This window comes from Lepus europaeus, chromosome 13 (assembly GCF_033115175.1).
Source record: "Lepus europaeus isolate LE1 chromosome 13, mLepTim1.pri, whole genome shotgun sequence".
NCBI classification, from domain to species: domain Eukaryota; kingdom Metazoa; phylum Chordata; class Mammalia; order Lagomorpha; family Leporidae; genus Lepus; species Lepus europaeus.
This window is the reverse complement of record NC_084839.1, coordinates 33,016,599-33,029,850: the sequence shown is the minus strand read 5'-3', so window position 1 is coordinate 33,029,850 and position 13,252 is coordinate 33,016,599. Positions and strand designations below refer to the sequence as shown.

At 45.3% G+C, this 13,252-nt stretch overlaps 1 protein-coding gene across 2 annotated transcripts in view; it reads left to right on the top strand.

The window, feature by feature from the left end:
• Positions 1-13,252, top strand: part of FEZ2 (fasciculation and elongation protein zeta 2) — a 39,728-nt gene that overhangs the window by 19,127 nt on the left and 7,349 nt on the right. Inside the window, exon 6 of one of the 2 annotated variants that reach the window (XM_062209261.1) lies at positions 11,599-11,679. The exons of the other annotated variant lie outside the window; for it this stretch is intronic. Coding sequence (XP_062065245.1) covers positions 11,599-11,679 — 81 coding nt within the window. The remainder of the gene's footprint in view (positions 1-11,598; positions 11,680-13,252) is intronic. 2 annotated transcript variants of the gene reach the window in all.

The following is a 13,252-nucleotide window of genomic DNA, read 5'->3' as shown; positions in this document are numbered from 1 at the left end:
CTCTTTGAGAATCTGATGATGTGTTTGAATTGAAGGTCATGTGTGAAGTTGTTCATTCTAAGTCCACGGCTGAGAAGAGAGAGGGATCAGAGTATCTTTTCTGTTTGCTGTAACTTTCAGGGGAGAGTTCCAGGATGTTACATTCACGACCGTCTGAAATAGATAACTGCTTTGGCCTACCCTGAAAAAATTTCCTCTAAAATTTTTGGGATATTAACAGTGACTAATGGGTACTGGAGAGAATAGGGAACTCTGTTATAAAAAGAATCTTATTACTCTAATTTATTGCTTTTGGGGGCTGGGGAGATAATTGCTTAAAGATGGGAGAGAGCCAGGCCTTAGATGGTCGGTACTCTTTCTTGTATGCCTTTTCTTTCCCAGATGCATCACACTCTCTTTGTGACTCACCTAGCCAATTTTATGACGAATAGCCAATCTATTTTGCTGCCTTTTTACATGTAAAAATGCCCCAGTAATAGTTTTTCATTTAATTTTGACTAAAGCTGACTTTAAGGTGAGAGAAATTTGTTTTTATTTGGGCAGCTACTATAAGATCATCCTGAAGTAATTGTGATTCTAGATCCAAGCCTGGAAAGTACTGTTCTCATGCATCTACTTGCATTTGGGGCTTTGGTTTGAAAAGGGAACCATGAACTTGGCTTTCTCCCCTGCTCCCTTTTTTAGTTTGGATTTTTTTTAAAGATTTATTTATTTATTTGAAAGAGTTACACACACACACACACAGAGGGAGAGAGAGAGAGAGGTGTTCCATCTGCTGCTTCACTCCCCAATTGGCTGCAAAGGCTGGAGATGTGCTGATCTGAAACCAGGAGCCAGGAGCTTCCTCTAGGTCTCCCATGTGGGTGCAGGGGCCCAAGGCCCTGGGCCATCTTGGACTGCTTTCCCAGGCCATAGCAGAGAGCTGGATCGGAAGTGGAGCAGCCGGGTCTCGAACCAACACCCATAAGGGATGCCAGCACTGCAGGTGGCAGCTTAACCCACCATGCCATAGCGCCAGCTCTGATTTGGGATTTTTGAATCGCACGTTGCTAAGATGATTTAGAAAAGGGCTCAGCAAGGCAAACTATTACCCAAGGGCTAAACTGACCTTCTGCTTTTTTTTTTTTTTAATAAGTAAAATTTTATTAGAACATAGTCGTGTTCATTCATTTACATTTTGTCTGTCTGTGGCTGCTGTCATCCTGTAATGACAGTGGCCACTCAAAACCTGAAATAATTACTCTCTGACCCTTTACAGAAAAAAAAATTTGCCAACCCCTAATTTAGGTTTATGAAAAGTTAGAGACAAAAAAAGACATGAACTCCATTTAAGTGAGTTTGTGTGTGTGTATGTATATATATATATTTATATACATAAATATAAAATTATCACTAGGTTGTGTCTAACATCTGTTGTAAACTGTTGCTTTGTTTTCTCCTAAGTGTGTATGGGATTGTCCCTTTCTGCTGGGCTGCGACAGCAGCAGGCCAAGTTTTCACCCACCGGTGGCGATGCCGTGACCTGCCCAGGCTCCTTGCTTAATGGCATAAATCCTTTATGCCATGTAGGAGCCTGCAGCTAAGTGAGGAGGGCCAGGAGGCACACCGCTGGTCTCTGGGGGATGGTGGGAGAATGCAAAGAGAGTTAGGATGTTGTCAGTCCCCCAGGCACACTGTGTGTGAGCACAAGTTCTCAGAAAAGCAGCAATATGCCAGGGGATTGTTTCTTCTTATACACATTGAGCATCCATAAGTATCAGGAAAGAATTTTTAAAATTGCTGAGATTGACTATTTTGCTCTGGTATTAGTAGTTTGGCAATAGTTAATTTCCATGTTAATATTCAGTTACAGAAAAATTCAGTTACAGAAAAACTGATACTATTCCACTTAGCTCCTAACTTTGTAGCACTTCTTTCTGCTCTGAGAGTGAACATATAAAATAGGAATTTAATATTCAAAGTATCTTATCTGCCTAGATATAATTCATGTTTTCTAATTTACTTGCATATGCTTTTTGTGAAAAAATTATTTTTTGAAGAATTTGCTTTTGTAACTGTTAACTTTAATTCACATTAAAATTATTTGACTTTAGGAAGTATCAAAATACTACTTTTACATCTTAAATAATATCTGTTATGTTTTTTTTTTAATAATATGGCCCTTGCCTTCAAGGAACTTTATTTATTTTTTAAAGATTTATATATTTACTTGAAAGTCAGAGTTACACAGAGAGAGGAGAGGCAGAGAGAGAGAGAGATTTTCCATCCTCTGGTTCACTCTCCAATTGGCCGCAACAGCCTGAGCTGCACCGATCTGAAACCAGGAGCTTCTTCCAGGTCTCCCACATGGGTGCAGGGGCCCAAGGCCTTGGGCCATCTTCTACTGTTATCCTAGGCCACAGCAGAGAGTTAGATCGGAAGGGGAGCAGCCAGGACTATAACGCCTTCAGGGCGTTAACCGTTACACTGCACCATAATGCCGGCCCCTTTGTTATCTTAACCAATATTTTTACTTAGTGATTCTTTTTTACATTTGACTGCTTTTCATTCAGTATATTTTGTGTTGTGATTATTATATGGATTCTTACTTAGTAAAAATAAGTGCTTAGTCCTATGAACTAATACACGGTGCTCTAAAAGTTCCTGGAAAATGGAATTAAAAGATAAGATTTATTAAAGATAAGATTTATTTTGGTGCAAAAAGTTTTTGAAATTTGCAAAAATTTCATGGAAAATAACATATTATGAAAAACCTTTATGGATTTCAATTTTTTTGCACCAATAAAACATCTTTTAATTCCATTTTTTACCCTTTTTAAAGTACTCTTGTGTTTGAGAATCATGTCATTCAAACTATTGAAGATGATGTGATTTTTATAAACGATGTTAATGGAAAAAGAGTAAGTGAGAGTAAGTCAGAAATAGTTGCTTTTCCCAACCTTTTTAACTGACATTGATATTGAAACTTTTAAAAGACTTCCTGGCAAGTTAGGGGTCTGTGCCAGTTGGTGTCAGGTGAGCCTTGGAGAACGATTGGTGGCCCAGAGTCCCCAGGACTTCGAAGCCCCACTGCCCTGGCTTTGTTCATGCCCTGTCCTGGATCCTGCTTTCTGGGAAACCAGTGGAGCTGGTGAGTAGGCGGGGCAGAGAATGAGTTGCTATGTTTAGGATTCTGGAGAAGAGCTGACGAACTCTAGCACTATTATCTGACTCCTGTTGCTTTTTACTAGCTCTCTCTGTTGCCTGGGAAGACCTTGAATTCTCAAAAAGTGTTAACTTGTTTGCTGTTTAAGCTTGCTTTGCTTTGTTTGTTTGCTCTTTTTGTTTGGTTTTGTTTTAGGTGAACTTGAAATACTGTTTGGCTGCTCTGGCGCATAGTAGAATGTTGAGGTTCATTCTCTTTGGGAGCTATGTCTAAATGTTACCCTGACCCTTTTAAAGCAACACAGCCAAGGCTTTTGAAGATAGCTGTTTGCTGAGTACTCTGCGAAGTGCTTCCCGTGCTTATTTCTGTAATCGTCACACTGCCCTGTAAGGTCGGTGGTGGTGTCCCTGTTGCCACGTCACCTGTGGGTAAGGCAGTGCTCAGCAGAGGCCCCGGCACAGGGCGGAGTGAAGCTGTGTGTTCTGTGTGTTCGTCAGAAGCCGACGTGAGGAACCTTGGCCTGAATTTTCCGCTCGTGAGCTACACAGGCAGGTTGTGCGTGACCTTGGAGATCTTGGCCCATTTCCCTTGTCTCAGGTTTTTATGGGTTTTTAAAATCTTTAGTGTCTTGTTTACACATTATAGCTCCTGAGAGACGTTTCCGGAGAATGACTGATTTTGGGATTTTGAATACACAGCAGTGCAGGAAGGGAGACCATCGAGAGGCACTGGTGAATACCGTCAGTGTCAGTACTGGGACCGCAGCACCCTCGCCACGCCACCCTGGCACTTTGACAATAGCGAGTCAGTACTGCACTGCTTAATCAGCTCCCAGCTTATAAACGGGCTCATTTCAAAAACTCCATCCGGAGAAGGGCATTTTACAGAACTCTGAATGCCTTCCTAAAGATGGAGGGGGAGTGGACGGGCGGATTTCAAAGGTTAGCATCCCAGTCTTCACCAATGTCACCAACTGTTTCCTTTAAATTTGAGCATTTGGATTCCTCCTTCAAGACTGGAAATGGTAGATGAGATGGAAGGGAGATGGAGATTTTTTTTAACCTAATGTTGCAGTGGTGTGTTTTAATTACACTGTAGCACATCTGCAGTGCCCTTGGTTTCATTCAGCATTCAGAACCCCTAGACTTAGTTCTGTCACCACCTTGAGATGTCTGGCTCTTTCACCCTGAGCAATGTCCAACAAAGAAGTGCTGCCCTTCCTCCCCTCCTTTTTCTCTGTGCTCTCCCCACCCCCTTATAAAATTTAGGCATCGAGAAAAATCTTCCCTCTGGCCCAGTTAAGTCCCATAAGCACCTAATAATACTGCATCTGCTCTCAAGTTGTAAATGTAGTTTCTCTAAATGAGGTGACGTTTACTCAAAAGTAAATTTAATTTGCCTCTGAGGTTTTATCTTTTTAAAATTCATTTTGCCTTCCAAAAGGCTGTATTATTCTTTGGAATTTATAGAGCACTTGCAAAGCAGAATCTATTGTACGCTCTGTAGAGCTGCTCCTTCTGCTCTCCGGGCCATAGTCTTTCTGTTCCTCTACCCCTGGAGTTCACTGATGTTCTACAGGCTCCTCTTTTATGGTCCTAGGGGCTTCATATTTCTTAGTCCCTCCATTGTTTTACAAACCAGGCCAACAAGATGATTTTATCTCACTGCAGTAATCCCTTGCTGATTTGCTGGCTGAACCCCTCAGCGGACGTCCCCGAACTCCGCTGTTCACTCCTTCAACAGCTGACTTTATTTCCTGTCGTGTCATCTTCTTCTCCTCACACTCGGATTATTTTTTTTACCTTTTGGCTCGCTCGCTCGCTCGCTCGCTCTCCTTTTCCTTTCAGCTCCCATGAAAAATAGCTTGATTATCTTTTCTTTTGCAACTCTGAGGCAAACATTTATTGATCCCCAGTTATGTTCCAGGCCTGAGAGTTAAGGATGCAGAGTAAATTTCAAAGCTCCAGGAACCTGTTGCCTAGGGGGTGAGGATTGGGATGGCCAACGATACAGTGTACTTCAGTGCGGTGATTCTCAGCAAGGCCACTTTGTCCCCACAGGTCATTGCTCAGTGTTTGCAAACATTTGTCTTTATCACAACTTGACAGGGTGGGGACAGCGTTACTGGCAGAGTTTGAAGCCAGAGAGGCTGGTAAGCTTCCTCCAACCTATGTGATGTCCCCTACAACAAGGAATGATTCGACCCAAAATGTCAGTAGAGTGGAGATTGAGAAACCAAGGCATAGTGGGGTCATCGCCATCTTCCAAACAACTACCCTGTTTTCAGTGCCTGTGCCGGTCTGTGGTCCAGGTGTGCGTATAGTAACTACCATTGTCCCTGCTTGCTTTAGGAGTCTGGGATGGCACATTGCATCCCAACGACAGGTAGCAGAGGAGGCCCATGACAGAGAGGGAGAGGGAGTGGTCTCTGTAGCCACCCAGAGTGACAAGGACATCTGGCCAATGGCAAGTTGTTCATTATGCCCAATGCTAGAGGGCAAGGGAGCAAGTCACTCAAGAAAAGGCCATGGCAATCGCAAAGTGGAAGCCACAATATCAGGGTCTTTGCATGACCTTCCAAGGCATCTGGACTTCAGAATCTATCAGAAACCAAAAATAGGTTTTAAGTGGGATAGGTGCACGTTCAGCTTTGTCTTTTGGAAGGGAAACTTCAGTGGTTTCAAGGAGAACTGGTTGGAAGGAGGTAGGCAGCAATAAAGAGTTGATTAAGAGGTTGTTGCAGTCTGCAGGTAGGCACTACACAAAGGCTGTGACGGTGCAGGGCGGGGGATTGGTGGTATTTCAAGATATTGAGGATGTTGAATTGATTGAGGCACCAGGGAAAAGAGGAGTTGGAATCAGGCCCGTGTTTACTGACATGGGCAAGCATGGATAAAGCATGTGCACCCTTTTCCCACAGGGAGACCTGTGAGTTCTCTCGACAGGAACTCCTCTAGCCACATGCCCAGTGTCTTGGGAGGGTGACTGCCCTTTGCACCTGCTCTCTAGGTGGCTCCGTGGCCCACGGGTTAAACCAGCCAATACCAGCACATCCAGCTGTGGAAGTGGGAGAGGGAACAGGGTTGCTGCAGAGCACTTCTCACGGGAAGGAGTGGGGAGTGGGCTCAGTAGCTGCTGTGTCACATCCTGCAGGGTAGGAACAGCCAGACTCTTAGGCACTGGCTACAGAGTGAATGCCTCGGTTGGCAGCTTGGCTGCTTTGAGTTTTGTTCTCTGAGAAGCTCTCCTTTGTCCACTGCCCTTTGTGGCTCATCTGGAATGGGTGTATCATTCATGTTTCAGTTCGTCTCTGACCTCCTGGGATAGAGCAGGCATCCAGTTTTAATTGCCCCTTCCATCTATCAACAGGGCATGTGTTATCTACAGTTACCCGGTTCATTCACTGGTCTTTTTGTGGCCCCTTGCAATAGAATATAAAGTCAGGAGGGGTCTTGGCTAATGTATGTGTGTTGAATACCTAATGCCTGGAATACCAACTGGCTGAATGTGTATTTTGAGGGAGGTATAGGATGCTGAAGGAGGAGCAGGCTGTTTGTTTTTTGGTGAGGGAGAAAAGGATGGATTCCATTTTGGATATAAGTTTTAGGCATATAGGTATTGCACATAGGTAAGTCCAATAGGCCATTAAATATGCAGTAGGTGCAGATGTCCAACTGTGCTTGTATGTTAAGCACACGAGGCTCAGGAGGGGAGTTACAGCTAACATTTCCTGGACGCTTCCCAGGGGCCATTCTGTTCTGTGGCTGTAGACTGATGGAGGCCGGAGTTGACGCTATTGAGTGGTAACGTCTTGGGGACCGCCAATCCATCAGAGGGGAGTGCAGAGAGATGAGGCCGCCGGAGAGGTGGGCAGGAGTCGGGGAGAGTGGGTGGTGACTCGGGGAGGGGTCAGGGAGGAGTCAATCAGCCAGTTCTGAAAAGCATCTGTGGATCTCAGTGTCCAAGAAGTGACCCAGGAAAGAGCTGTTTCAGGAAACCCTGAGGATGGGAAATTGGATGAGGGTAGGAGAATTTACAATTGGGAGGGCTTGTGGAGAGGGAGGATTTGAAGGTGCAGTGAAGGCAGAAATCACAACGGCATGATTCCTGGGTGGTGGGCTGGGGCAGTTTATGGCAATTGGAGCCTTGGAATGTTCTCAGCCATGTCTTTTTTTCTTCCCCAGAGTCTTCTGATTTTCTTGTTCTGAAATTTTCCCAGCAGAACCTTGCAGGCTGCCACATTGCTTCCCTGATTCGTCTGTTAACTGGCAAAAGTCAGGAGACCGTGGGGCTTGCCTGCCGCAGCTCCTGACTCAGCGAGAGCCCGGCTCTCAGAGTTCCTTTTGCTTCCTTTCACCAGCATCAGCTGTTAGTTTCACATTTGCCCAAGTTGCCTGGGCTTCCCTCAAGTGCATTTTTAAAAAGAAGATTGATTTATTCATTTGAAAATCAGGGCGAGAGAGAAGAAAAAAAGAAATCTTCCATCTGCTGGTTCATTCCCCAAATGACTGCAACAGCAAAGGCTGGGTTAGGCAGAAGCCAGGATCCTGGAGCTTTGTCCGGGTCTCCCATGTGGGTGGCAGGGGCCCAAACATTTGAGCCATCTTCTGCTGGTTTTTTCCAGGCCGTTAGCAGGGATCTGGATTGGAAGTGGAGCAGCCAGGACCCCGATGCTGGCGTCGCCTTTACCTGCTACGCCACAGCACCGGCCCGTGAGCACATTTTCACTTAAGTCTCCAGTTCCGGTTGCGTGAAAGCCACCATTCACAAGTAGTCAGGCTGTCAGTGGTTGGCATGGTGCAGTGATGCCGGCTCCGCAGTGTAAGGAAAACTAAAATGCAGTGTATCATGACTGAAAAAATTTGCAACAAGTTTTTTTTTTTTTTTTTTTTTTTTCTCTTGTAGCAACAGGAATTAGGTTTCTGATTGGGAAACTAAAAGCTAGTGTTTTTGGAATGAATTTTTGGGATGAATGTGCTATCCAAGTATGAAGTGAGCCTTCTTGTCCTGCTATGTGGATCCTGATCCACTTTGAGATTTTCTGAATTTATGTGTAGCTGTAGTAAACCCTTAGATAATGGAGCTAGGCTCTACTGACTGAAAATAAGCATTTTTCTCTTTGTTGCTTATTGAGGGAAATTTATTCTTTAGTGTGAGTTTGGAAAAAAATATGAATTGACTTGTTTGGTTTGAAAATAGTTGGTAATTTTTATTGTAGACTCCAGAGCCTATGGTGCCATCTCTTTTAATACTCTCTCAAAAATGTGAATGAGTTGTATGCTGGCCTGTGAACAATCGACAGAACTGGTTCCATGCAGGTCTTTCTTTTAACACTAGCCTCCTCCAGCCATGGTCACGCTTTCCGCAGAGTGTAGAGGGGCCATCGAAGTATCTCAACTAGACATTTGATTCTGCTAAAGCAAAACTGGTGTGCAGACCTGGGAAAGATGGGGTAGGGAAGAAGGTTGATAGATGAGGAGAGGCACTGTGGTTGAGGCCCCCTCAAGATGATAAGATGTGGCTCTCAGGCTTACAGTAACATCATCGAGTGTTGTGACTGATACCACAGGCACATTGTGAGCTCCCTCGAGGATTCAACTTTTAACATTTCTTAGCTTCTGTTGCCGGGACGACTACTGCTACTACTACTATTCTACTACTACTACTACTACTACTACTACTACTACTACTTTTTTAAAGATTTATGTATTTGTTTGAAAGAGTTAGAGAGATTGATTGATCTTCCATCCATTGGTTCACTCCCTAGATTGCTGCAAAAGCCAGGGTTGAGCCAGGCCGAGGCCAGGTGCTTCATCCAGGTCTCCCATATGGGTGGCAGGGGCTCAAGCACCTGGGCCATCTTGCACTGCTTTTCCCAGGCCATTCCCGTGGAGCTGGATCAGAGGTGGAGCAGGTAGGATATGAACAGGTGCCCATATGGGATGCCGATGTCGCAGGCAGTGGCTTTATTGGCTACGTCACCATGCCAGCAATTCTTGGCATTCTTAAAACTTACTGAGGGGCCGGCGCTGCGGCTCACTAGGTTAATCCTTCGCCTGTGGCACCGGCACCTGGGTTCTAGTTCCGATTGGGGCGCCGGATTCTGTCCAGGTTGCCCCTCTTCCAGTCCAGCTCTCTGCTGTGGCCTGGGAGTGCAGTGGAGGATGGCCCAAGCGCTTGGGCCCTGCACCCCATGGAAGACCAGGAGAAGCACCTGGCTCCTGGCTTCAGATCAGCACGGTGCGCCGGCCGTAGTGGCCATCTGGGGGGTGAACCAATGGGAGGAAGGCCTTTCTCTCTGTGTCTCTCTCTCTCTCACTAACTCTGCCTGTCAAAAAAAACCCTGAGGAACCTTAGGTTATATTGATCAGTATTTACTATGTTAGAAATTAAAAGTGGTAGGGCTGGCTCTGTGGCATAGCTGGTAAAGCGCCGCCTAGAGCGCTGGCATCCCATATGGGCACTGGTTCTAGTCCCAGCTGCTCTACTTCTGATCCAGCTCTCTGCTATTGCCTGGGAAAGCAGTAGAAAATGGCCCAAGTGCTTGGGCCCTTGCTCCTGCATGGGAGACCCAGAAGAAGCAACTGGCTCCTGGCTTCAGATCGGGCACAGCTCCGGCCTTTGTGGCCAACAGGGGAGTGAAGCAGCAGATGGAAGACCTCTCTCTCTGTTTCTACCTTTCTCTGTGTAACCCAGACTTTCAAATGAATAAATAAATCTTTTTTTTAAAAAAAGAGTAATAGGCCGGTGCCGTGGCTCAATAGGCTAATCCTCTGCCTTGTGGTGCTGGCACACCGGGTTCTAGTCCTGGTCGAGGCGCCAGATTCTATCCCGGTTGCCTCTCTTCCAGGCCAGCTCTCTGCTATGGCCCGGGAAGGCAGTGGAGGATGGCCCAAGTGCTTGGGCCCTGCACCCGCATGGGAGACCAGGAGAAGCACCTGGCTCCTGGCTTTGGATCAGCACGGTGCGCCAGCCGCAGCGTCCATTGGAGGGTGAACCAACGGCAAAAAGGAAGACCTTTCTCTCTGTCTCTCTCTCTCACTGCCCACTCTGCCTGTCAAAAAAAAAAAAAAGAAATTAAAAGTGGTAACAGTAAACATATTCATTAAAATTACCAGAAATAAATTCATTAATTCTTAGATAAGTTGTATATTTGTATGAAACATAACTGTATTTGAAAAGAGATAAGTGTCATTTTCGTGCATTTTGTCAGCCTCATTATGTGGCTTGATTGAAGATCGGTTCTCAAATGTGCTTTTGCAGATTGGGTCCGACACCTGGAAGATTTCACTATAAGCTATGAAAGGATGAGAGTAAAAATAATAAATTACTTCTTGGTAATGTTAAGAAAAGATTGTGGGGGCCTCCTGGGGAGGGGGTTCCTGCCTCACACTTTGAGAACCACCGGACTGAGTTACACATTTCTTGGGGACAGAGACCATTGCCTTGATTTCTTTTCTTCTGCTTCTTGGGGCCTGGTAAAACATTCTTGGATTCCGCAAATGTCTCTACGGATTCGGCTTTCCCCTGTAAAATTCCAGGGAAAGGAACCAGCCGATGAATCAGGCCTGGGCTTCCTTCTCCCGTACGCTTTCCCCTCCCTTAGTCATGCTGCAGGCAGCCCTCCCTGCTCTGAGTCAGCGGCCATGGAGGTGCCGCCAGACTCTCTTCACCATGTCTGATGGCCTTGCAGGCTGCTTACAAATCAAGAGAAGTGGTTTAGGAAACAATACTCTCTTCTCAGAACAATGAATTCTAGGAAGTTTGGAGGTTGCTGGGAGAAAGATGGTAGAGTTGTTTCCTAGAAACGCACTGCAGTGGGAAAAGTCTTCGCAGAAGTTTTTGGGGACCTGGGTGGCACATGGGATCCACACTGCTCTCTCGGAAGCATATGGCATCTTCCAATTTACATTTTCTCCACCAAGGCAGTGGCAGGTGCCGGAAGAGTAAGTGGGAAGCAACAGTCGGCTTTCCAAGTAACAGCGTTTTCATTTGCCAAATGTTGGGTTAATGTTCCCTAAACTGACGGCGGAGAGATACAGACTTGCGCTGAAAGATGCATACTGTGAGATTAAGTTTTCAGACTTTGGAAACAATGTGGGAAAACAGTATCAAAAACTATCTTGAAAGTGACGTGGTGAATTTTGTATGCAACACATTGGTATACAACTGACAGTGTTTGCATTAACGTTTATCAGCTCCATCCAGAGAAATCTCCATGAAGGTAGTAGCATACGAACAGTTGCTTTTACCTTTAACTTGCAAAGGAATGAAAGCCAAAATATTTCACAAACAGCATGATTTTGCCTGCTTGGTCTGAATGCATAGTGCATAGTGGCATTTCCTAACTGCTTGCCCCTCGGGCACATGTGTCATCACAGTACATTCTGACTAATCGTCTTTGAACTTCTCTCTCTGTCCTTTTCTTCCGGGCCGTATATCGCTGCCTTTAGCGCTTCAGCATGGAAGGCATCTCGAGTGTCATTCAGAATGGCCTCCGCCACACCTTTGGAAGTTCAGGTGGAGAGAAACAGGTGCTCAGTTATCCTTTTTTCCCTCACCCCCTGCTTTTTTTTCATTGTCTGTGTAAGTGACGACGCCAAAAGCTGGCAGTTTTACTAATTTACTAAAGCCCATGCCGAAAAGAGAGAAATGAGAGCTCACTGTGTATTGTTTTGGGGACAGAAGTTCCCTTTGGAGAAGCATTTTCCCAGTTGGACAGTAGGTTAAACGTATTCTTAAGATGTGCTTTAGAGCTCCATTCCTCTTACCTTTAAACAACTAGATACTAACATTTTGACATCATAGATGGCGTGTGTAGCAAATCTGACTGAAAATAATAAACTAGCATGTACTACTCGCATTCTAACACCTGTGAACCAGGATCTCATTTTGGAGGAAAGAAAGCCAGATGATGGCATCTTTGAGATTAGAGTTCTAGATAAAAAAAAAAAAAATATGTACAGAGTCTGTCTCGTCTCCTTGATGCGAATTCATGTGTGTTCAAGGATTCCTGTGGCCAGCCAATGCAGTTGTCTGCCCAAGGAAGCAGGAGACGTCATACATGTGAATATGTCATACATGTGAATATGCTGTCAGATTAGATTTTATCTACATTTTTTGCTATAATTATTTAAGGAATATCACACAGGGGGAGGCACATCTACATTAACAAGTGTGCTTAACACCTCCTTTTACCATTTGAAGTTTTCACTTCAAAAAAGAAAACTCTTTAGGTTAGTTCTTAGGCGAAGCTTAAGAAAGTGGCTCGTAGGCAGGTTCTCCAAAGGACCCTCGTCCGCCTCCGAGTGTTTGTCTTTCCCCAGAAGGGAGATGACGTCAGGGAGGGGGGGTTCACGCTGACATTTGCAGCTCAGAAAGGGGCTCCATGAAGGGAGGGTGGAGCGTTTTTATCTTGGTGCCTTCCACCTCTCCCGTTCCACAGGATGGCAAAGGCACTCACGCACCAGCCTGGGAGTGGGGCAGGGCGGCTGAGGGCACAGCCCACTGGCCAGAGCATCCTCAGGCTTCTCCAGGTTGCTGGCCACATGTGCAGTGAGGGAAGACCTCTGAGAGCATTTTTCTGGCCTTTCGTGGGGTGTTCTTCCCAAAGAAACACGTTTGGTTGTACAATTGGGCTTGCCCTTGGTGATGTCTGTGCGAAGATGTTACAGCACCAAGTTTGTTAATAGATTGAACACTTCCTTTTTATGACTTTTCCAGACCTGGTGGTCCGGTTATTGTTAAGCAGTTTTCTTTTTCCTATGCTGCTTTTTAATTATGAGTGGGACAAGATCACTGCGTGAGGACTGGGAGTAGAGCTGAGATTTAGGGCGCGGGGCTAAATAATGGATGGGGCAGAAGAGATTCCAAGTACACGCCAATGAGTTTCTGTACGAGCAGATGCAAACCTTACTGAACCATATTTTTTTGGTGGTGGTGATGAGGTCCAAGTAGGAGAATTTTGCCAATCATTTTTGGATTATGTCCCCTTTGGAATATAATCATGGAGCCCAGTTGTGCTTGTGAGCGTTCATGAGCAGGGAGCTTTTGGAGCTCGTCTCCATGTCAGAGGTTCATTTTCATTATTAATTTCCCCCTAGTCTA